The sequence below is a fragment of the Diorhabda carinulata genome, chromosome 3, assembly GCF_026250575.1.
Source record: "Diorhabda carinulata isolate Delta chromosome 3, icDioCari1.1, whole genome shotgun sequence".
In the NCBI taxonomy this organism is placed as follows: Eukaryota; Metazoa; Arthropoda; class Insecta; order Coleoptera; family Chrysomelidae; genus Diorhabda; species Diorhabda carinulata.
In genome coordinates, this window is record NC_079462.1 from 31,769,399 (window position 1) to 31,793,538 (window position 24,140).

Below are 24,140 nucleotides of genomic sequence, written 5' to 3' on the forward strand. Positions count from 1 at the left end.
CTAACGTTTGTTGGACCACGTGTCTCTTATTGTTAATACTACGGTCTAAAAGTAAGAGGCCATGGAAATGAAGAAGACTACAACCTTGTTCATATCATTAATTTCAAACACATTTGTAACCTTTAAATTTTAAATAGATTTTGAAGAATTTTAAAATGTTATCTAAATATTGTTTTAATGTTTTAAATAAAGGAACTATAAGTCACAGGTTCAATGTAAGTTATGGTTATTTTTGTATGATTAAATCCATTTTCGTTTCAAATTTTAGTGTTACAGAAAAATAAATTCTATAAAAGACGTATTTTTCAATAATGGACCAAGAAATATTTACAGTTGGACAAATTTCGTGAAACCAGAATTGTCTGGTGTACTTAAAGTTGGTGTTCGAAGTTATGCTACCAAAACTGAAGATGAAGAGAACAGGCGATCTATTAGACACAGAAATAAATTGAATATATCTAACTTAAGCAGTGATAGTAACGAAAATGTAACCCAACAAAGTTTTTTAACAAATCTTGAATTAAATAAGGTATACCTTAATATCATCATATTATTTAGTTGCTAAATTTATTATTGTTACAGATTCAACAAATATATTATGCAGATACTGAGGAAACCAAACAAACATTAAAAATGTTCCCATCGCCTAAAAATGTTTTGCACAATATATTTACATTATTAGTACAAGAAACTAAAAATAATTCATTGCATTTAGCCCCTTCATTTAAATCACTTTCGAACCAAAGAGGTGGTGCTTCTTGGATATGTACTTACAATATAGGATGGCCAACTCAGATAAAATTTTTAGGTGAGTTTATAAAGAGATTGAAATAAATTAGAAATTGTAAACTATCTAAATTTATTTATTTACAAGTATAATTTTATGGATATACTTCACAATAATTTGTTCTGATACATTTTATCATATAATATGTATATATATGTACTAACTGTTCTTACAAGTTTAATAAATATTGGGGAGCAAAGTCTCCTGTAACTGTGATGGATTTACTGTAGCTACTTGTGTTTAAATGATTCAGGGAGAGGTGATCAAACATGTCTTGCCATTGTGCCATACAGGCATGAATATCTTAGTATTTCATTGTGTCGTTGTCCCAGTCATTAATTGGTAATGACAACAAATTTTGTTATCAAAATAAAATAAAGCTGACATGATATTATTGCATAAAGAAAATAAATTGTATCTAATGATTACTAGATACATTCTACAAAATAATGGCTAATACCATAGAAAGGAGGTTGAATGAGTATAGAGAAACCTTGTTTTGAGACTACCAATGCGGGTTCAGATATGGAAGATCAGTCATAGACCAAATTCTCTAGAAAGGCGAAGCTATATCTCTATAAAACAATAATAAAACAAAGTGAGCTACAAAGGCAAAATGTGGATTCTTAACAAAGCAGAGGAAGTGGGAAGATACAAAAGAAAAGAGTGGCTGAGTCACATAGAGAGAATGCCAGATTTTAGAGCAACCAAAAAGATGATGGACATAAAACAATGAACAAGAAAAAAGGAAGACCAAGGAAAAGATGGTACGCAGAAGTGATTGAAGACGTAAGAGACAGAGGAATTCAGGACTGGAATAGAAGGCAAAACAAAGAAAAGCGTTGGAGGGAATCGCTCACAAGCTATAGGCCTAAAATGCCTGTGTGTAGCATCTATATAAAATATAAAGGTCCATTGCACTGTGCTTTACCAATTATCTCGACTTCCATAAAAACTTGATGTTGGTAAATAATTACAAAAGGTATTTATTTTTTCAATATGTCTATTTTAAAATAAATTAATTTCAGCTAAAGATAATAGGAAGAAAGTTGCTTCAGATAAGGCAGCTTTAGCTGCACTTACTTGGTTAAGACTTAATAACAAAATAACAACAAATGGTGCACCAATTATCTATGATAAAGAAGAAGTAAAACAATTAACCAAAGGAAGTATACCACTTCTGAACCTTCGACAAAAGACGTTAGAAAATATTGATAAGATTATAAATGTTTATGAAGAAAAAATGAATTCTCACATTTTGAAATGCCAAGATTCCTCAGTAATACAATCAAAAGATGTCTTGACTGTTGCACAAGAACATGAACTACACATGAAATCTATTACAAAGAAATTTTTGGGTTTTCAAAAGTATATTGCTAAAGAAAAACATCCTTTGCCAATTACAGCTTACAAGTAAGACATTTATCTATTTATATCTTTCAATATAATTGAGGCCTGTAATACATATTGATGAAATTACATTTTATATGAATATTTTTAGGGAACAATTCATTGAAATGTTAAATACAAACCAAGTAATAATAGTTAAAGGGGAACCGGGTTGTGGGAAAAGTACACGAATACCACAATATGTACTAGAGGCATGGGTTAGAGAACATGAACTTAGTGAAAAAACAGGAATGATAGCAGTTACTCAACCAAGAAGAATAGCTGCGATTTCTTTGGCAGAACGAGTTTGCAGTGAAAGAAATGAATCGGTAATCTAGCATAAACTAATTGTTTAATTGCTTTTTTTAACATTGTGATTTTTAGGTTGGGCACATTGTAGGCTACCAAGTAAGATTAAATTCAGTGTTTCGTCCATTAACTGGGAGAATTTTATACTGCACAACAGGAATTTTACTACGACATGTCCAATCGGATAGCAGTTTATCAGAATTCAGTCACATTATTTTAGATGAAGCACACGAAAGAGATGTTAATACAGACTTATTAATGAACATCCTAAAACTTTCTTTGAAAAAGAACCCTAATTTAAAATTAATAGTAATGAGTGCTACTATTGATACAGATATGTTCAAAAATTATTACAATGGTGCTCCAGTGATAGAAATTCCCGGATTTACCTATCCTGTTGAAAGAGTAAGCATCTATTTGTTAAATAATTTCATTTAGCAAAAAAAAATAAATTTGATTTTAGTTTTTCATTGACAATTTGAATGACCTGGATTTAACAAAGACTAAAACTATGTGTGAAAGTTATGCACCTTCAGTAGTACACGAAGATGTTGTTAAAGTCATAGATTACATAAATTGTACAAAACCTGAAGGAGCCATTCTTTGTTTCCTTCCAGGTTGGGATGATATTGCTAAAGTACAAAGAATGATACCACAGAGAGGTAGCACAGTAGTGTATTGTTTACATTCTAGGTAACTTTTTTTAAACAAATTATTAAACTTGTCTGACTATTTCCTTATAAAATTATCATACTGTTAGAAAAAAAACCTATACTAATATTAACAAATAATTTATACATCTGTCCATCGACCTCATTGTATGTGTTTGTAGGAACGAATATAAGATTATTATATATATATATATATATATATATATATATATATATATATATATATATATAATAATTATATTTAAAAAGGCAAGTCCAATGGTTTAGATTTTATTACTTTTTGTGTTTTCAAGTAGATTTACTGCCTGCTCATTTAGGTGGTTGTTAAGTCGTAGTAGTCTTCACTGAACACACTTATTGCTTATTTGACAGAATTTACTTGATCCATAATACTTTAGACTGAAACCTCTCTAGGGGAGATTTGGCTGCTTTCTAATAAAAAAACATACTTCTTCGCCGGCTTCACGGTCTATGTCAGTAGACCAGTTTGTAACAGTATAATTTATTTCTTATTGTTTTAGGTTGAACGACAAGGAGCAGTTCAAAATTTTTAGTAAACCTCCTCCTGGTGTACGAAAAATTATATTAGCGACGAATATTGCAGAAACATCCGTAACTATTGATGATGTTGTTTATGTTGTTGATACCGGAATACACAAGGAGCAAAGATTTGATACAAGCAAAGGTGAATTTGTTTATCTTTGAATCTCAAAGTACAAGGACAAAAAATTACTTTTTTCAAACCATTAGATATTTTTTCCTATACGTTTTTTATATGACTAGAGTTTCTATGGAAATTCTGCATTGTTAGTGGTTTAATGGTAATAATAACTCCAGACCTGTGTTAGGTTATATGGGTGGAACGACCTACGTGAAATTGAAATGTTCCAACAGCCTACCAAACCGTTTAAGTACTGCGGTACTTGAAGCTAAAATGTAAACTGGGCAGTATTTTACGTTTGATTATAATAACCTTTATTGCGGTCATTCTTAAGAGTAATAAAAATCCTCAACAGCAAAAAACCGGACATTTTTTTTGTACAACTGCATAAATACCATTCAGAACAACCTTGTGATTCTTTGAATATTAAAATGCATTTGGAAGTTTTATGCCATTCCAAATTCCAAAAGACACTTAGTTTTAGTCATTGTGAATTATAATATTTGTTATTTTGTTAGGTATTAAATGTATTGACAATAATTGGATATCAAAAGCAAGTGCAATCCAAAGGTGTGGCCGAGCAGGGAGAGTTCAACCCGGTCAAAGTTTCCATCTCTATACACAGTCCAAACATGATTGTTTCGAAGAATATACTTTACCTGAAATACTACGCACATCTTTAACAAAAATAGTTTTAGATTCAAAAGCTTTCAGTAATAATATGGATACACTTACATTCATGAAATCTTTACCAACTCCTCCTGAGGAAGTTGCTGTTTCTAAGGCGGTAGAAGAATTAAAAGAAATAGAATTACTTGACGAAAACGAAAATTTGACAACGTTGGGAAGAACTTTAGCAGAATTTCAGCTCGAACCTAAATTGGCTAAAACATTAGTAAATTCTTATATATACAAATGCCTATCTCCGATAATTGACATCATAACTTTGTTTTCCACTGACACAGAAATATTTTCTTCGGGTTTAATAGATAAAGAAACAATTAAGGAAATTAAAAGCGAATTTTCAGAAAACAGTGATCATCTAGCGATGATGAGAATTTTTGAAAAATTTTTAGAATTTGATGAGATAGTTGATGCCGATAAACTAAGAAGATTCTGTAGAGATCTGAATTTAATTCCACATAAAATGGAAATGTTCCGAAGTAAGTGATTGTTTTCATTTATTCAGATTTATTAATAACATTTTAGGAAGTAATAATCGATTATTTCGTAAGTAGATGCTCTAGGCGGGTCTGGGTGACGTTTACGGGCTGCATCGTAGTATCTTTATCATCACGTCGGCCATTATCGCCTTACAAAACACATTTTTTTACATACCCTATACTTCAATTTTACCGTTATTGCAATCTGCGGTTCGACGTGACGATTAAGATACTATAACGTCTCTTTCGCTCCTAGACCCGCCTAGGGCAACTACTTTCATAATAATTTTATTTCAGAGTTACGTAAAATTCATTCCGATTACTTAGTAGATGGTTTACATGATGTACTTCCATTTTCTGATGACTATTCTGATAAAGATGAATTTGTCAAAGCAGTATTGTATTCTGGAGTTGGAAATATATTACAACATCGAACCTGGGATATAGTGAAGAACAGATTAAAGAACAATACCAATGTTTTGCTTACTAGGTATATTATTGTTGTGCAAGTTTTAGTTATAATGTAGACACACATTTGAAATTTATGTGCCTTAAATTTGATTGGTTTTAGGAATAATCACAAAGCTACAATAACCCCAGAAAGTGTTAATTATAGAAGATACAAGTTTCCTACAAATTACTTACTATATATTAATGAAACTAGGTCCAACATACGTAGAACGACGTTAGTACGAGAATGTAGTTTTCTAACTAATTTATCAGTATTATTATTCTCCAATAAAAAATTAAAAATAGATAAGGTAAATTTTTACAAACCGTTTCAACTAAGTATAACATCTATTTATTTTGTATTTGATGGTGCAGCTTCATTAAATCGAAATTTTGATTGCTTGACCACATTATTCAATGAATTATCATAATAAGAGTTTCACAAAGAAAAGGAAAAACAAATTTAAATATGTTTCTTATCCTTGTTTTTCATTACAAGTGGAAAAAGAAAAAGTAAGGAGCTTTGAATAAGTTCAAAGCTATGTATATCTTGGAGTGGTTATAAATGACGACAATGTCGAGGAAGGAAATTTAGAAGCAAGAATGACAAAGGAAAGTAAACGATTGGGAGCACTTATTGCGGTAATAAGTTCCAAAAAAATCTCCAGAAAGGCGAAGCTACATCTGTACAAAACAATAATAAAACCTAACAGTGAGCTACAGAGGCGAAACGTAGATTCTTAACAAAGAGGAAGAAGAGAAGTTAAATATATGGGAGAGGATACTTGGGGGGAGAATTGGATGTAAAGAACAAATAACGAATTTATTTGCAGAAGCAGAGCTAAGATTCAAAAGAATAGAGTGGTTAGGTTACATACAGATAATAGAAGAGTTTAGAGCAACAAAACGAAATGATGGACATTCAGGACTGGAAAACGAGAAGGAAGGAGAAAAAATAGGAAAGAATGGAATCACTTCCAAGCTATGGGCCTAAAAGCCCGACGAAAACAATAAAATCTGTCAGGCTGATTACATATAAGATACCTTCTAATTCTATGATGCTACTTCTGAAATTGCCATTTGAAACTGAACCATCTTTCCAAGGAGGGGCTACTGCGTTTGGAAATACCACCAGAGACGATGGTGTAGAGTAATGTCGTCTCATATGTTACTGGTTGTACGCTATAAACCCCTGACTTAAGAAATTTTCATTCTATAATTTCGAATGGTATTGAGGACTTAAAATAAAACTGTCTATGTTTTTTAAAATGCCAACGTTTCGATCTTTTATTTGATCTTTATCATTGCTTCAACATTCGAATTACCTCTGTGCCATATGTGTTGTAGATAGATTTGGAAAACCCAGGTAAAGATGCCTTTCTTGATATTGTCCTTCCTCAACCCTGAAAACCATTCGAAATTACATACTATGAAGGACAATAATATCAATAATAACATTGTTAATTTATATTAATGTGTTATAAATAAACTCTGTTTTCAAGCGTTTGTTATTCAAATTTTATATTTCAATACTTCACTCACCGGTGGCGCCAACTGGTGTAAAACACGGTACCCGAATATTTTAAATTTTATTATCCTATAACCAGGAACGATCCTTGTCTTTTATATTTAATCTGTTTTAGGTCTGTGATAAAGATGCCCAAGAAGGTGTTGAAAACGAACATATAGAATTAGTTTTAGAGAATACAAATATAAAGTTCGTATGCAAAAAAAAGTTAGTGTTTGTTTTAGTTTTCAAATTTCATGAAGTTGTTTAGTTTGCAGTAAACTAATATTTTGTATTTCTTCTAGGGAAGCTGAAAAAATTATTAGATGTAAAGAAGTTATTCATTTATGTTACGGATATTTCATTGCTCAACTGACTCGTATCGGAGAGCGTAATGAGGATGTTAATGCTATTTGGAGTGATATATTGGAATTAATTAATGAAGTAATAAACGATAATACAAAATAAATATCCATAAAGTATTGTTATTGTGTCTATAAACAAATTTTAGATAGTATCATATTTTAATTTTGAGTATAACAAGGTTTATCATATACATTTTTTCTCGCAATCGTTCTCAATTTAACTACTTTAGTTCTTTCTTTATCCATCAGTTTCTTGAATTCTTTTATCTGCATATCAACTGGTTCCATATCTTCCACAAATACCGTGGATTCAATTGCGAATGGAAATTCTTCTATCTCTGTAGACTGTATTGAATCTCTCATCTAGAAATAATTAATTTATTAATAGATAATGGTTTTTATGTGGCTTTACAGATTCTATTGCTATTAAAAAAAATCTATCAAACAAGCATAGGGAAAGGGATCATTGATAATGAAGTCCAATAAAGGTTCTAAACCTATTTACTGGCTCTTACAATGTAGAATCTCCTAATACTATGTAATTTATTAATAGAAAATGATTTTTGGGAAATTCTACAGAATCTGTTACTACTTTTGAAAAAAATTTAATGAAATAGGCCAAAAAAATTTAATGAAATAGGCCTAGAAAGAACCCCAAATGAAAAGGGATTTTGGAGTATAAAGTCCTATAAAGGTTCTAAACCTACTTACTGGTTCTGAGAATGTAGGATCCCCTAAAGTAATGTAATTTATTAACAGATAATGATTTTTGAGGGGCTCTATAGAATCTATTGATATTTTTGAAAAAAAAAATGAATTAAACAGGTCTAGAAACAACCCACATAAAAATGGATTTTGAAGTGTAAAGTCCAATAAAGGTTCTAAACCTATTTATTGATATGATATTGAAATTTCTTTCACAGTTGTTGTCGAGATTACTGCATTTGTTGATGTGTTTTTGAGAAACTACAGAATCTATTACCAAATTTTAAAAATTTCTGTTTAACAGGCCAAAATAATGCAAAAGAGGGTTTTGGAGGATAAAGTCCCATAAAAGTTTTAAGTCTATTTAAAAGAAACTGTTGGGTTTTACAATGTAGGATTTTATAAAATAATATACAGGGTTCTAATTTAGAATTTACAGTGTACTTTATACTATAAATACCTGTGTAACAAAAATATACCAACCATTTCCACAAAACTCAAACTTTTGGCTGCTGGAAAAGTGATATTGAAATTTTCTTTACAGTAATTGTCGAAATTAATGCTTAACTGTTTACGTAATTCTTTTCGATTGTTCAAGTAAAGTTTCAGTTCAGCCAAACATCTCAGAACAATTTCTTGTTTATCTAAAATAACAAGTTTTGCTCTTTCTATGTTTTCACCACATTTATTTGCCGCTTCATTTAGAATCGATTCAGTGAATTTGTCGCAGTCAATAGTTTTGTATTTGATCATCAGCTTCGCCTGAAATTATTAGTTATACACAATATTATCATTGTTAACTTATTATGTTGTTACACAAAGGCTATTCATAAAGTGAGAAACTTTTCTATATAAACAAAATAAGGTATTTTTAGCGAATTATACTTCCTATAATCTACCCACTCTATGACAGGCACCCGCACTCCTAATTATCATCAAAACTCTTGCACGCCTATTTAATTTGGCATCTACTCTTCTTTTGTTCCTGAATTTTAGATCTAAAGGAGATGCACAATTTCTGAAGAGAAATTTGGATTATTTACATCAAGCAGTGACAAACCAATCCATCAAATACGTAATATGATTGAGACGGACATCCCTTTCAAGGTGGTAATCAATCATGGGTTCTAAAGATCTATTGGAACCTTGAAATGCATTTCTCTGGTACACAGATAGTTCGAGGCTAATACATGAAGCTTAAGAATGTTTAGATAAAATATAGAAATCTCTTTAGAAAGCACATTTACGTTCTCTCCGTTAACCAAGCTATGGGAAGGAACCAGACAGTCGTATCACAAAAAGGGAACAACTCACAAATAATGAACTGAATGGCCGAAGAATCAGATGAAGTCTTAGTGGAGCAACACTCCAGGCCTAAGACAATTCAAAAGATTCATAATTTTATCAGCTAAGAAGTCTGAATAACTTCAAGAAATGTCCAGAAACGACTTTAAATCGCTCTTCTGACGGTCACTACCTGGTCAAATACCACCTTAAGACGATTGGCATGAGAGAAGGAGACAACTCCAGATTCTTCGAGCAAGTTATATAGCATCTACTCTGGGAATGTCCTGAAGTAGTGTAAATATCACAAGTGGGAAAAAAACTATGGTAGGAGTCTACGAAGTAGAAGAATGAGCTGCGGAGTCATGCATAAAATATCTTTTTATGTATAGGTACAGAGCAACTGGAAAATCAAACAGTATAATTTATTTATTTATTTACAAAAAAAATTATCAAATTTTTCCCTTTTTGGAATTAAAGTTGAACTATATGAGATTATTGCTTATTTCGGTTATACTTCTGTGTCTACACGTTAATTTGAAGTATTCGAAGTAGTATAATCCATTTATCTAGTTTCCAGGTGTCGAAAATTAGTACCAATAATTGAATTGGTTGATTTCTAGTTAACATTATTGTATTAGATTTATGGATTAATCCAAAGGTGTAATTTTGAATGGCCTATTTTAAGGAAATATTTTGGTTGAAGAGAGGAAAGACGTGCAATAACACAAAAGTCAAATGGATCCAAAATATTCATCTACCAACCTCTCGCTCTTGCTAACAGTCTTTCTCATCTGGTTTCCATAGCACAGTGGAATCGAATCTGCAGATCGCCGTACCAAAGAAGTCTTCAATCATATTTCTGAACTCCTAATTCATCTTGACAATAATTTCAAGACTTATAAAAAATAACACCAACCCACTACAACCCGCAACAACCACACAAAACTTACTACGTCCTCCTACCAAAGTTATCACATTTCTGTTGTGTCACGCATATCCTTACCGACTGCAAACAATACTTTACTACATACTATCAGTTTAATCTGAAACTTAAACTCAAGGAGACTCTCAACTGCCCGACAGAAATCAAAAAAGTCCTGGAGTTCCTTAAAGTTACCAAGCTAAGTTAATTTATGTTATATTTATACTATATTTTTATTATATATAATTTATAATGTAATAGATATCGTAACAGTCCTTCGTTTAACTTTATTTTTGTGTAACAATGACCAGCGTTACCGAGGCACGTTAAACTGAAATAAAAAACTCTTCTCCTTTTTCTTCATTCAACTTTTATTTGAATTGACTGAATAACTGATTCTTGATGTCGTTGAGCAGACCATTTTCTGATTAGGTTTGCATTGGCCTTAGTGAGTTTAGGTTTATTTTAGCTTCAATAAGGTTGGGTTCACTTTAGCTTCAATTAGGTTATGTTTACTTTAGCTTCAATTAGATTACGTTCACTGTAGCTTCAATTAGATTAGATTCACTATAGCTTCAATTAGGTTAGGTTTATTTTAGCTTCAATAAGGTTGGGTTCACTTTAGCTTAAGTTAGGTTATATTAATTGGCCGATAGCTCGGAAAACGATATTTTTCTATGATATGCGATACGGTTTTGTAATCAAGAGTAAAAGTCATAAAAACAGTTCGAAAACCGACCAATCCATACTTGAGTGCTAATCCCGACATCTGGGATCTTTATAAAACTATTAGAATTTAATAAACAATGGGTTAAGATGGTATAATATAATGACATTATGGAATAAGAATTTTTGGAACAAAATTAAATATACCTCCAATATTTCTTGTTCCATGGCATAAATTTTATCTTTTTCTTCTTTCAATGCTTTCATTTCTTCTACATACTGCGCGTATGTATCTGAGATATTTTTTTCATTTGCTCTGTACTCCACCATAAAGTTACTGTAATCAGATTCTTTCGTATACGAGTTCCAGGCTTCTGTGTTTTCCGGAATATTTTCGGGTATTTGTGATATATCAGGAATATTACCGAAGATAAAACTACCAACAGATTTTTTTTTAATAACCGAAGATCTTTTGTTCAACATAACGCCGAATTTCGATCGCTTCCTCTTTGGTATTTGCGATATTGACCCAGAGGTTACAGAAACTATAGATAAAACGAAAAAAATGAGTATATTCAAATAAGAATAAATACAAAATCATTGATATTGTATTTCTAATTAATTATTAAAAGTATAAATTAAAACATGTATAGATAAAAATATAACCATTTCCCAGGATCTTATTTTTCAGTTCCTTTGTATTTTATTATTTCAACGGCACTTACATCGTTCTTGGTTGCTTCTCAAAGTCTGCGACGTGATTTTTATACTTGACATATCCAAAAAGGATTGAACGGAAACTTGTTTATCCACTTTATCCGCATCCACAATTCCATCTTTTGATCTCCTTGAACGACGTTTTTCTTTTGACACCTAAAATTAGTATTACATCAATAGCGTCCTCTAAGTCCATGAAAAAGAAGAAACAATCGATTCACTGGAAAAGTTCTTTGAATACTATGCAGAGTAGAGGGAACGGCGAGTGTATCGGTTCTAAAAACCTTCCATAATGGCGCTGAACATATGAATTGAATTATGTGAAAATGCAAAGTATAGCTCTCCCCCGAAACTATTATTCCCCCTGCGCTTCGAATCTCAAGGACCCGTAGCCAAGACGACTCTATCCGCTAGAGAAAGGGGAACGCTTAAAGCAATAAAAGGAATGGTGCCGAGTCGAGAAAGGATCGACGATGTTGCAGATTATCTGCGATTTTCCTGTAACCTCGTGAACTGATTAACTAGTCAAACGGTTGACGATAGGAAATAATGCAGTCGCAGCTGTATCCACCTACCCAACGATTACCTAAATAAACATATCCACAATATCTAAGAAGAACCATTTTTCTCTTTGCTCTGGCAATTCTCCTCGTTTCAATTGTTCGCTTTATTTAACGCATTTCGACATATATTTTTTCATATTGACATAATGATCTTTCTACCTGCTACACTCAATGCTGTATAGTCCTAAATACTTAAAAAAGAAGACGAAGAAAGTACTCTGAAAATATTTAAAGTAGAAGTTACTCCAACAGTTTCTAGTGTTACAAAAAAAATAAATTTATAATATATTTACTCTGGTATTTAGCGTACTGCTCGACCGTATCGACCCTCGTTTCTTTGATAAAGATACATCAGATTCTGTGTTTTTCCTGTTTACTGTTGCCACACTTCCTTCTCTAACGAATTTTTGTTTTTCCGTTTCCCAATTATTATACATCTCCCTAAATATATTGAAAACCATAGCTACATCGGAAACTCTTATAACGTCTATTTCCGATATCTCATTTAATAAATAAGCTTTAACCGTTCTTTGCAGATGCGCTATACGTTCTGAAGTCATATTAGAGGTGAGATCTCGATTTAATAAAATGGAATTTTGAATCTGCTCTTCTTTCAATTCTTTTATTTGACGCTAAAACAACCGCCAATTACATATCCATTTGTATTTGTAATATTTTTAGTAATTATAAATAATTTAATAAATTCTTAACGCATAATATGTTATACCATTGGGGAAGGACAATTCAGTAAATGCTTTCAGTTTATCTTCTTTAATAAGTAGATATCGAGAAGAAACGAATTTTAAAAGGAAAAAATTTCTTAACTTCAGGTTTCCCTACTTCCCCCTTCTATCAATGATGATTAGGGTGTTCGGGGTTTTGTAGTAGTTATAAACGCCGAAGGTCGTAAAAAGCCAAAACTTACACAAAGGACAAGGTTAATAGAAATTAAAATTACGTTCATAATATTGTTAAACATCTAAAAGGTAGTTATTGTACACTTAGGAATTTATGTAAACATAAATATAAAACACAGTTTGTATAATTAAACATTCAGCTCCCACTTGTTGCAATTGAAAACAGTCTACCCATTCACGGATATTACTTATTAGACGTTTTGTCCATTGTGCTGTCTTTGTCTCGTTTTGATTTTGACATCTTCTCCTCTTCTATGTCTGCTATGTACTCAATATATTTTCGGAAGCTAAGTCGATAGTCCACTAGGACTCATAGGTATTTAATAATATCAGTAATAGTAACTTCTTGAATCTTTTTTTCTTTCATAGGCTTCAAGTTCTCGTTGACGTTCATTACAAGCTCTTGTCGCTTTTTAGTGTTAAATGTGTTGAATGCAATGGATGTAGAATTTCTTGTCACACACCAGGCTAAGAGAATTGTCACAAAGTTGGGTCTAGTACCGAATCCTAAAGAATTCCCGAGGCCACTTTGTTCTCAAGGACTACCTTTGTTAACTCAAAGTAAATACATATCATGACCAGGTATTTAGAAGGTTTCTTTGTCGAACTTGGTTATGATCAATTTATGACAAGTAGTAAAATGTTTTGGTATTTTTATCTGATTATTTTTGCAAATAATTTTTACCTGTAAATACTTGACTCTACCTTCTAGGCTCATTTTTGTTGGTTGCTCTATTTTTTTAATTGTAGGTGTGTATCCTCGCAGTATTTGTCCAAATCTCATCATTGATAACGTTGTTTGTAAATCATCGATTGTTGTTTTTATATGTCCTATAAAACTAATACATATGTTTGTTAATTAAACGACTTGAGGTTTCACAATATAAATTCAAATACTCTATAAACATTTCTTATTCTAATTAATGAATCGAAAAATGAAAACCGAATTCTTATACAATACTGATTGTTTAAAACTTAAATTTGGTACCCTGGAACTACTATTGTTGGAAAAAGGATTTAATTGACAATAAAGCTTCTATTTTTATATGCAGCTTCAAATGCCTCCAAACATGTTCACTCGCCTTTTTACCACAGTAAATAAACTTCCTACTAATTCACAAATAACTATAAATTCAATTCCTTAATTGGTTGTAACTTTATTCAAAACTACTACTAATTCTGAACTCATTAACTAATTTATTCTCCTCCTTTTACAAAAAATATTCCTATAATCAATGCCTCACTAACTAAACATAAATAATACACAAGAATATTCTAGAATAGTTATAAGGGAAGTTATTCTAGGAAATTCTAGGAAATTCACAAACAAAATTTCTTTTACCTTCGACCTGTAGTGTTTGCTCTGGAAAACTTTCCAGTATCCTTCAGGGTTTCAGCTGTATCTCCCACCTTTACAAACAATTCACTATTTGTATTTTTTTGCTTCGATTTGGTCAATTAAATGACAACAATCCTTTATACTTATGCCTCTAACGCTGACTCTAATGTCGATGTGCAGTTACTTCCAATCATGAGCTCCTAGGTTCTTTTCTCATACCTTCAATTTTAGTGTTTTCTTTGTTGAACTTTCCACTATCCAAAGAATTCACAATTTGTCTTTTTTTATCCATTTATCAATTAAAACCATTTTCACTGACCACCCAATAGTCCAAAACATAAACAACACCCATCAAACTTATGCCATAGCGGCATAAGAAGACTTCCTATAGTGCAATAGTATAAAAATACTGAACTTCTGAAGTATGGGAGAAGCTGCAATAATTGGAAACTTTGAATCAGTCCTACCAAATTCAAAGTCGAACAACTCATGTATTCAGGAAGTCTTCATATTCACTACATATCAACAGTTCAACCTAAAGCCTCACCTTAAGGAAATAGTACTAACTAAAATCAAAAAAGTTCCCCAAAGCTGCAACTTCCACCACGAATAATAATTTAATAAAAGTGATAGCAGATTTCATGTAAAAATAAAGTAAGATAAAAAAAATAAATAACTTACCGTAATGAATTATTATTATTTAAATCGTCTTTTAGAAAATATATCAAAGGATTTGTTCTTTGTCTTGCTCGTATCATTTCTGGAGACCTTTCCATTAATGATAAAAAAAATTGTTCTAAGCTAGTTTTTGTCAAATTCGCTGCCCCAACTTCTGTTTTATTTTTAAAAAGGCATGTTAGATTACCTACAGTATCTGAACCGGCAAGATCAATAAAGTGCAACTGCAAGTAAAATATTTTTCCAATTTGATAATAATTTTTTTGATTAGTACAAAGAAAAAGCATGATATGTAATACTCTAAAAAGAAATTGGATTAATAAAATAATTTTTATATATAAATGCATCTAAATGTTCTTGATTTAAGAACATTTAGATGCATTAATATATCAAAAGGTCTAAGAAATAAGATATTGAAGAAATTTTTACAACTGTTTTTCCATGGTTGGACGGATGGTTTTATATATTTTAATATCGACTGCGATCTATTAAGTGCAACCTCGAATCAAACCTGATTGAACCAGATTCGTCCGGTCTGAAGGCGGGAAAAGAATCCCTTCACATTTAAACGGAGCGCTCGAAGCCGAATCTTGGTCAATCAGATTCAACTTGATTCGGAGTGATTCTGATTGATTCGGATTCGTTTTCTATTATGAATTATGGCTGTTCTATTGTATTGATTTCTTCTGGCGATGATTAGTGCCTGTAATATGGCATAGAGCTCTCCAGTGTGGACGTGTTCTCTGCTACTACTGCAGCTCCTAGGCCATTAGGTGTTTTGAATGAGTCGGTGTACAGAAAATGGTATTCTTTGAAGCTTACTTCCGTAAGAGTACGGAATAAAATAATAAATGGGAGGAATAGATTCTTTTAAATCTAACTTTGAAGAAAATGTTGAAAATATACTTCAATTTCTTCGCTGTTGTGACACATTTTAATAAAAAAAATTGAGTTTCTTATTAATAGGAATGATAATACTCACTCTGGCTTCAATTTTATGACCGTCACTATAGTTTAAATCTTCAATGGTTACGTAAAATGAAAGTACACTAGTATTGACATGTGAATAATAGTTATGCTTTTTAGTTTCTTTTCTTCCTTCGCCTAAAAAGCCACTAAAATAGTTTAAATTTTTGTGCTTCATTGTATTTCTTCTTTATATAATTCCACACTAATTAAGGTTTGTCCTATTTAGTCTAGTAGTCATAAGGGAGATGTTAGGTCGAAGTATAATATAATGAAATGTGTGATAAATAATTTACTTAAGTATAACGCCTTTAGTGCTTGATTCTCAGAAATTATTGCAATTTTTTTTGCATCTTGACAAGCATGCCATGTATTCAAGTTGTTGGGATATTCTCTAAATAAATCGTACACCGCTGTTTTAGAAAATTCAAGATAAGTCATTTCCAAAGTTATTGTATTTTTCGTTTGCATCGATTTCTTGAACATCATTAACTCACGTAGCATTCTTGGTATCACACCAAAATTCTAAATAAAGATAAACAAAAATACTCAAGAAAATAAGAAGTCGTAAGTTTTAAGAAATAGTTACAAAAACGGTAAGTTGAAAATGTATGTAATTTAAACAGTCTCACCTCATCTGACACAAGCTCTATTCCAGACAAAGTTACTGATTTTCCTGTACCTGTCTGTCCAAATGCAACGATCACAGCATTGTTACCATCTTTTAATCTAATACAAAACATAATTCAATCAATTTTATGGATTTTGGAAAGAAAAATGTTAGCTTAGTAAATGGACAACTGTAGGAGCTTCAAAATGAGATAACAGAACCTATACATCATTGATTTGTTAAAAAATATCGTCAGTGATCTATATACTATATGAGAGGAACTATTTTACAACCAGAGTACAATAACGTAAGAAGAATGATCAACACCAGTTATGAGAGGAATTATTTTACATCCAGGGTGCAAAAATGTAGAAAGAATGCCTTCCATGATCCCCTCCATGTATGAGAGGAATCATTTTATATCCAGGATGTAAAAATTTAGAAAGAATACCTTCCATTTTGATTAATTTTATGGATTCAAGTATAAAAAAAGTAGTTCTGCATCAAAAACTAATTAAAATATCCTTTACTAAATGCCATGACAAAATAGAACATTTCTTACTTCTCAATTAATCCTTCGACAACAGCACTGTGAATATTGTTCTGGGTACAATTATGAAACACACCATCTGTATTAAATTCCCAATAACTTGGAGGTTGGTGAGACTTGGAAGGGTCTTTTATCTGCTGCAATTTCCTAACAAAAACTGTTGAATCCTTTATTTTGACATGCTCCCAAGTCGGTTTTTCTACAGAACAGATCCGGTAAAATACTCTAACATGATTGTTTCCCAACTGATAACTAACAGTGGGATTCACAACAGAACTAATAGTAGGACAACTCATTTTTTAGAGTAAATAAATGTGAGAAATATATGTCAATAAATATTGAATTAGAAGATATGTCACATTAATTGAAGTCAATATACCAGTGATTCAAATGTATATCAAGAATATTATCAAATATATTACCCACATTTTGCAGATACAGGATCTATTGGAACCATTTTTTAAACCCATGGTGTTATAGGAAAAAAAATTTTGAATACTTTGTTGCATATATGTCTAAATGTACATTAACATAATTTCTTCTATATAATTAGATATATTATTTAATAGAGAACAACAAAAATTTACGTTTCGGTCTATTTCGGTCTTTATCAACATATATAAAGAGACCTACAATCAAGATGATTTATCAAGAAAAGGTCTTGGAAGTAAAAAATTTAAGAAATTTATTTCAAATATTGGAATTAATTTTTGAAACAAATAAATATCAGATTTTCTAATCATTATTTACACTACAAATAGTTTTTTTGATTATGAATAAACATTTATCTTGTTTCAAGTGCATATTTTAAAATTCCCACCATCACCATTACTGTGTCCTGTGTCAACGAACACTTTTTCTCACAGCTGTTACCAAAGTAGCGTACCCCGATGAACACACCTACCCTGGTGTGTTCTTTGGTGCAAAGTATCTTGATTCGAAACTATAACTATATTTACAGAGTAACTAACAGATCCATCAATGATGTGTTTAGTGTAAAGGTGGATTTATAAACTCTACGTTCTCGCCCATACTGACGCTCTTGCTGGCGTTACGTTCGACTTCACGATGACTAGGTGTTGGAACGTGGGCGTTTTTGTTTAATTTAGGTTGAGCGCGAAAGTTTATAAATTGACCTTAAAATTCATTCGTATGAACTTAAATTCACCCTTGTTGTATGTATATAACGCTTAGCTATGTAAAGCGTTATATATAAAAAGGGATCTACATACTACAATGTTTCATCATCGCCTCTCACGATCTAGTTATTATCATAAAAGCAGTACAATGAACTTATAACTAAAGTCTTTCAGCCACAGAAAATTTTATAAAATTGTGTTACATAGAATGTGTTTAACTTCAGAGCAAATTTAGTAGAAAACCTCAAACTTCAAAATATTATACATGTCATCAATCAAATTTGTCATTGTGAATCTTCTGTCACGCGTCAGAACTTTCTTTTACTTGTGAAAATGGCGGATCAGGTACGTTATTTGTTGTAGAAAATTGAATTTACTGTTTTTTCAGGTATTCGTCAATATATTTGTTATAAATTTTTTGTACGGAATTCAAATATCTATAGATATTCAAGATTTTGTATAAAAAAGTTCCCAATTTTCTCTACTTTTAACATCGGAAATATCTTCATCCTAACACGTGGTGCTGTTTTATGTTATACCTTTATGGTGATATTTAAACATGTTTTGACTTTTTTAGAACGAAAGAGCGTTTCAACGTCAGCCCACTATTTTTTTGAATCGTAAGAAAGGTGTAGGTCCAAAAAGGCGCAAGCCTATGCGCTATCATCGTGAAGTTGGACTAGGATTTAAAACACCTCGTGAGGTACTTTCTTTATTATTATACTAATAAATTTCATTTTTGTTTAGACCGAAAAAGCGTTTCAAAAACAACCAACCGTTTTCCTCAACCGCAAAACAGGAGGCAAGAAAAAAGTCTTGAGGCATTCACGTAATGTAGGGCTCGGTTTTAAAACTCCCAGAGAGGTTTGTGACTGTTTTTTTTTAACTATCGGGAGACTGGTGGAATCTTAGGTATTGGATGGGGCTTTCTTGATTTTTCCAGCTTTATTTAATTGAGGTCTTGGTTGGTTATAGTTACATAAATAATTGGTGTAACTAGAAGAATATTAGCATTTAGTTACAAATTATATTGATGTTCTATACTGAAATACTTTAAACTTTGTATGCCTGCTTTATGATTATCTAGTTTTAAGAAATTGCTTATACTGACATTTTATTTTATTAGTAGTTTTATCTGGTGATCTAATCTAGGGCGAATTTCTATTCTTTTAACTAATCCTTTACTTATTATTTGAAACAGTTCCAATTTATTTCATATTTCGTCATTAAATAGACTCACAGTGTTGATCTACAATATGTTCATAAGTTTTTTTTGTTATTTTATGTCAAACTCTATGAAACATCAAATTAGTTCTTTGTGTAAAATTTGCATTATCATACTTTTCAATGTCTCTTTAATGATTAGTGAAAGTGAGTTTGAACTAATATATTGCCAATCTAAAAACCATTTATTTAAATATTTATGGTGATATGATGGCAAATTTTTGTCACTTTTTATTTAACTGATTTGAAAATTATCATAACTCGTCACTGTATTGAACAATAAAATTATTTGGTGATTGTCAAGAAATATTTGTTGGATATTTCTAAGTTTATAATTGTAGAATATTTATTATGGTAATGGTACAATTACTAACTCTAATAGCATGAACAACTGGCTTCAGGTGATGTCATTTAAAATATTTATTCAGGTTTCAGCCAGTAGTAACTAACCTTTGGGCTCAATTTATTGGTGAATTTATTTCTTTACTACAAATACATCAACACTTATACTTTTTGCATTTTTGTACCAGAAACTGTTGCTCCGTTGATGTTACAAATGTTTTTGTTGGAAGTTGACACCAATTCAAGCCAGTTTCATCGACATTGTAAACTTGTTCAGGTGTAAAGCCCAGTTTGGTGATTTTTGCATTTAGAGTTGCAATAAAACTAGAAACTTCTAACTCATCAGCATATAATTTCTCACCGCTCATCTGTATGAAAGGAATACCATGGCGCTTCTTAAAATTTGTTTATAAAAAAGCCATGCATATAGAGTTCCTTCACTTGTGATTTTTTCTTCTCTTTCAACAGATTTTACAAAAATTTTCAATGTTTTATCTATTTTTCATAATGTCTTAAACCTTAGCTCTTCCAATGCAATAAATTTCAGATATGGCTGTAAGAGTTTCACCTCCATCATACCTCCAATTATTTTCCATTTTTCAGGAAGAGATGAGGTTTATGTTCGCGTTTTATGACAGAACTTTTGCTCGACATTACAAATACATAATAATGAAAGTGATATCAAAATCAGCTAAGATTGAAAAACATTTTTTTGAAAAATTTTATAAATGCTCAAACTTTAGTTGCTTAAAAAGGTTTTGGGCAAATTTCCAGCATAAATAAATGTCAAGCCCATAGGGCATTTGCCCACATCAGTGATCTGTGATGTTATTTAAAGAGTGCCAGTGTAACTGTGACTGTGTGCTGGTGGTACACAGTGTTTTACAAAAAATTCCAATTTAGTTCTTATAATGGCTTTTGGGTTTCTAAAATGTTTTGTTGCTACATGTTTCACACGACATAATTGAGAATTTCTATATCACTTATCATATTTTTCATTCATTGCTTTGCAAATAGAAAGCTTTTACATTCAGTTCGCAATTTTGAAATTTATAGTGACAATTGCGGTCACTGAATAAAATCTAAATATCCAATGTGTGAATTAAATCATAGTTAATGTATAAGGGGATATTACATTCCAAATGTTAACAGCAGTGCTGCAATTGTGTCAGAATTTTTTGTTTTTTCTACAATTCAGGAGTAGTTAGTGTTGAAGATAATATTGATATTTCCCTAAAAAAAGATATCAAAAACTCCATTAGAAGTTGAAATTGAAACTTTTGCACACTAAAAAACATGTTCCCATGAAATTTTCACAATTTCAACTTATTTTCTTATTGTTTGAATAAAATTGAACTCCAATAAACATGGCGACAATTTAAAACATTGATCAACTTACATATTCGCAAACTTACTGTAAAAGCTGTTTATTTGGTTCTGAAATAACAAATTGATGTTTTATACAGATTTTTTCCTATACTGATTTATCTAATGGGGCATTTTGCATAAGTAAAATTGATAAGTAACATAACTTTGAAAAATCTTTTTAGGCTATTGAAGGATCTTACATAGACAAAAAATGTCCATTTACTGGAAACGTTTCTATCCGTGGTCGCATACTCACCGGAGTAGTTCAAAAAATGAAGATGCAAAGAACCATTGTAATCCGTAGAGATTATTTGCATTATATCAGAAAATACAATCGTTTCGAAAAGAGACATAGGAATATGTCTGTACATTTGTCACCTTGCTTCAGGTAAATAGATCATTCTGAAGAAATTGATATTTTCATATATTTCTATTATAAACTTTTGATTCTCGTGGGATTATAAATCTTCAATTGGAATGAAACTGGGGAAATTTGTCTGATTTTGAGACTGCTAGGAAATTTTTTATCAAGAATTTAAGTTCTGAGTTGGTTTCTAAAATAACCGTGAAGGAAATGTATCTACCTTTAACTGTAGTTTATCAGTCAGTCTCGGAGTCAGCCCAGCCCTAATGGTGATAGCAATTGTTCTAGTGACAATAGCACAAGAAGAGAGGACTTGTGCCATGGAAAAATTCTTGGGAGCAAAATCAAATAGGAAGGGGGAAGAAGTTATTGATACCACACATGCAACATTATATAGTTAGGTATCATCTTACACAATTTCTGTTTGGCCTGCGATAGAGTTCCAGATCTTTTCTGAGCACCAAAAAGACCTATATTGGTTAGCTATTCAAGCTAGAAAAAGAAAGGAGTGATCTCGAAGAGCAAAGAGGGAACCCAACCCGAAGTAAAGTGTTAAACAGTTCCAGAATCCAACACTCTGTGTTTAAATGCATTTCCTCCATGAAAATAAAAACTTTAAACAGTAGGAAGTTGAAAATTCGGAATTATAGAGACGATGACGTGGGTTTTCTGGATATAAACTTTTTTGGTGATCATTAGAGACGTTAAATTTCCCATTTATTCAGATGATATTACTTACACTGGTACAAACTGGAGAATTGAGAATGCTGGTCCTATGAGGCTCTCTCTATTTGCTGAGACTTGCCCTTAATATTTTTAGGGCCCAAAATGCTTAATATGCTTGTTTTAAAGGTACTGAGTTTCTAAAATTCAAAGATGGTTATTCGTTTTTGCAATAGCGTGTTTATAATTTCTGTTTGAAAGCTGGCCATTTCAAGTTTTTTAACATAATAAAAATATTGTCTTACGACTTACGGATTTTAATATCGATTCAACTTTTTTAGGGATGTAGAAATTGGTGACGTAGTTACAATTGGTGAATGCAGACCTCTCTCAAAGACAGTAAGATTCAATGTATTGAAGGTGACAAAAGGAAGTAGTTCTAAGAAGAGTTTCAAAAAATACTGAGTTATGATTAATTCTTTTTAAAATAAAAAATATGATAAAAACTCTTGTAGTTTCTGTTACCTAACATAAAATTTTTTCTTGGAAGATAACTCACTTTCAACAGGATGTATCATGGAATGGCCCTGATATAGGAAAAATATCATCTGCACAACCATGATTGTGATGGATTATAGGAGTGGTTTGGTATTTATTGATATAACGGGATCAAAAAATACTCTGAACCAGTGTTTTGTAGAGTGTAATAGCCTTTACTTCATTTAAGTAAGTGTGGATTCAGGTAGCCATAGAAGAGGACGAGCTTACAAAAGTCCTTGAGAAAGATTTGCGGAGTATTGTATTAAAGAAAACGTGGCTTTTGGATAGTTTAGGAGGAGATTTCAATGAAAGCAAAAACCGAGTTGGTTATTTTTGAAACTAGACTTAAATCCTATCGACCAGTTATGGGATGAGTTTAAGGGAAAAGAAATTGTACCTCAAAACGACTAATATCGGAGAAGATCTAGTAAATAAACTTATTCGATCCATGAAAAAGCAATTGGTAGCTGGTATTAGGTCTAGGGCAGGTAACATTAAATGTTTATAGGTTAATTTGTAAATAAATTATTATTTTGACGAATTTAAGTTTATATTTTGTAAGGGACGTAGTATAAGATCGTTTTCACATTAGTACTAATAAGGTTTGTTTCAACATGCTAGTCTGGATCGTTCTTGGAACACTTATTGGAAGCGTTTAAATGATATTTTCTGCGCAATCTCCGGCTATGCACGGTTCTTGTAACAGTACTTGTTATCAACCAAGTATCGGAAAGGCAGTCCCCAGAAATGGTTCACAAATGGTACCTAAGTCGGTTGGAACACAAAACAGAAAAATTAGTTTAACGGTAACTGCTTGGTTGGAACACGTAATTTATTTGGCGCAGAATCGTTACCGTACCAAGTATGGTCTTTTGATGGGTTGGATCGAATCTAAACATTTTGCATCTTCTTGTTTAGGTTAGGTTAATAGATAAATATCAGAAAAACTTCACACTGCGAGTGTAATAAATTGGCACCACAAATTTATTCAAAAGATTCTATTTTTATTGCTTTTAGAAGGCGAATTGGAGTGGGAAATATACAAATAAATTTCTTTCCGTGGGTATACAACAAGTACTACTGCGTCACAAGAATTAATGATAACGACAAGAAAAAAATCATCTCTTCCTGTCCATATTTTTGTTATTATTTTTTTACTAGATTTCTTTCTACTAATTTTATATCGCCAACACTCAGTGTATGTAAGAGCAATAAAAAGAAAATATGGAGGCATGAAATATTCGGAAGAGCAGCTGTGTCCGCTGCCGGCGGTTGGAT

At 31.5% G+C, this 24,140-nt stretch overlaps 3 protein-coding genes across 6 annotated transcripts; 2 read left to right on the top strand and 1 right to left on the bottom strand.

Moving 5' to 3' along the window:
* The first annotated feature begins 5 nt into the window (after positions 1-5).
* On the top strand, positions 6-7,406 carry LOC130892054 (ATP-dependent RNA helicase DHX30-like). Its single transcript, XM_057797268.1, has 13 exons — positions 6-215; positions 269-529; positions 583-808; positions 1,816-2,200; positions 2,289-2,505; positions 2,561-2,890; positions 2,949-3,178; positions 3,678-3,841; positions 4,336-4,980; positions 5,278-5,470; positions 5,552-5,741; positions 7,074-7,165; positions 7,243-7,406. Exons 1-13 carry the CDS (start codon positions 156-158, stop codon positions 7,403-7,405), a joined length of 3,156 nt encoding a protein of 1,051 aa, XP_057653251.1. The 5' UTR covers positions 6-155; the 3' UTR covers position 7,406.
* Positions 7,407-7,414: 8 nt separating this feature from the next.
* Positions 7,415-17,843, bottom strand: LOC130892055 (kinesin-like protein KIF9). Of its 3 annotated transcripts, none has more exons than XM_057797270.1 (11): positions 17,649-17,843; positions 16,695-16,791; positions 16,359-16,587; positions 16,079-16,200; positions 15,100-15,320; positions 13,765-13,918; positions 12,456-12,794; positions 11,608-11,755; positions 11,090-11,427; positions 8,491-8,769; positions 7,415-7,665 (listed from the first exon to the last, which is right to left on the bottom strand). In XM_057797270.1, the coding sequence occupies exons 1-11, from the start codon at positions 17,729-17,731 to the stop codon at positions 7,462-7,464; spliced, it is 2,214 nt and encodes a 737-aa protein (XP_057653253.1). In that variant the 5' UTR covers positions 17,732-17,843; the 3' UTR covers positions 7,415-7,461. The 3 variants fall into 3 exon arrangements, with proteins under 3 accessions (XP_057653253.1, XP_057653252.1, XP_057653254.1); XM_057797269.1 differs by lacking the exon at positions 17,649-17,843 and adding an exon at positions 17,235-17,565; XM_057797271.1 differs by lacking the exons at positions 12,456-12,794; positions 17,649-17,843 and adding an exon at positions 17,235-17,565.
* A 778-nt stretch (positions 17,844-18,621) lies between these two features.
* On the top strand, positions 18,622-22,828 carry LOC130892066 (40S ribosomal protein S11). 2 transcript variants are annotated; one of them, XM_057797284.1, is made up of 5 exons: positions 18,661-18,706; positions 18,939-19,064; positions 19,109-19,225; positions 21,478-21,683; positions 22,664-22,828. In XM_057797284.1, the coding sequence occupies exons 1-5, from the start codon at positions 18,695-18,697 to the stop codon at positions 22,785-22,787; spliced, it is 585 nt and encodes a 194-aa protein (XP_057653267.1). In that variant the 5' UTR covers positions 18,661-18,694; the 3' UTR covers positions 22,788-22,828. The 2 variants fall into 2 exon arrangements, with proteins under 2 accessions (XP_057653266.1, XP_057653267.1); XM_057797283.1 differs by lacking the exon at positions 18,939-19,064 and having other exon boundaries at positions 18,622-18,706.
* Positions 22,829-24,140: the final 1,312 nt, after the last annotated feature.

Excerpts from the sequence above, each read along its gene's own strand:
- LOC130892066 (XM_057797284.1), top strand. Across the intron at positions 19,065-19,108 it reads GATTTAAAACACCTCGTGAG|ACCGAAAAAGCGTTTCAAAA; the intron begins GTACTTTCTTTA and ends ATTTTTGTTTAG. Across the intron at positions 21,684-22,663 it reads CATTTGTCACCTTGCTTCAG|GGATGTAGAAATTGGTGACG; the intron begins GTAAATAGATCA and ends CAACTTTTTTAG.
- LOC130892055 (XM_057797269.1), bottom strand. The coding sequence starts at position 17,518 with ATGAGTTGTCCTACTATTAGTTCTGTTGTGAATCCCACTGTTAGTTAT. Across the intron at positions 16,588-16,694 it reads TAGAGCTTGTGTCAGATGAG|AATTTTGGTGTGATACCAAG; the intron begins GTGAGACTGTTT and ends ATCTTTATTTAG. Across the intron at positions 15,321-16,078 it reads GTCATAAAATTGAAGCCAGA|TTGCACTTTATTGATCTTGC; the intron begins GTGAGTATTATC and ends TTTTACTTGCAG.
- LOC130892054 (XM_057797268.1), top strand. The coding sequence starts at position 156 with ATGTTATCTAAATATTGTTTTAATGTTTTAAATAAAGGAACTATAAGT. Across the intron at positions 2,201-2,288 it reads TTGCCAATTACAGCTTACAA|GGAACAATTCATTGAAATGT; the intron begins GTAAGACATTTA and ends GAATATTTTTAG. Across the intron at positions 5,471-5,551 it reads ACCAATGTTTTGCTTACTAG|GAATAATCACAAAGCTACAA; the intron begins GTATATTATTGT and ends GATTGGTTTTAG.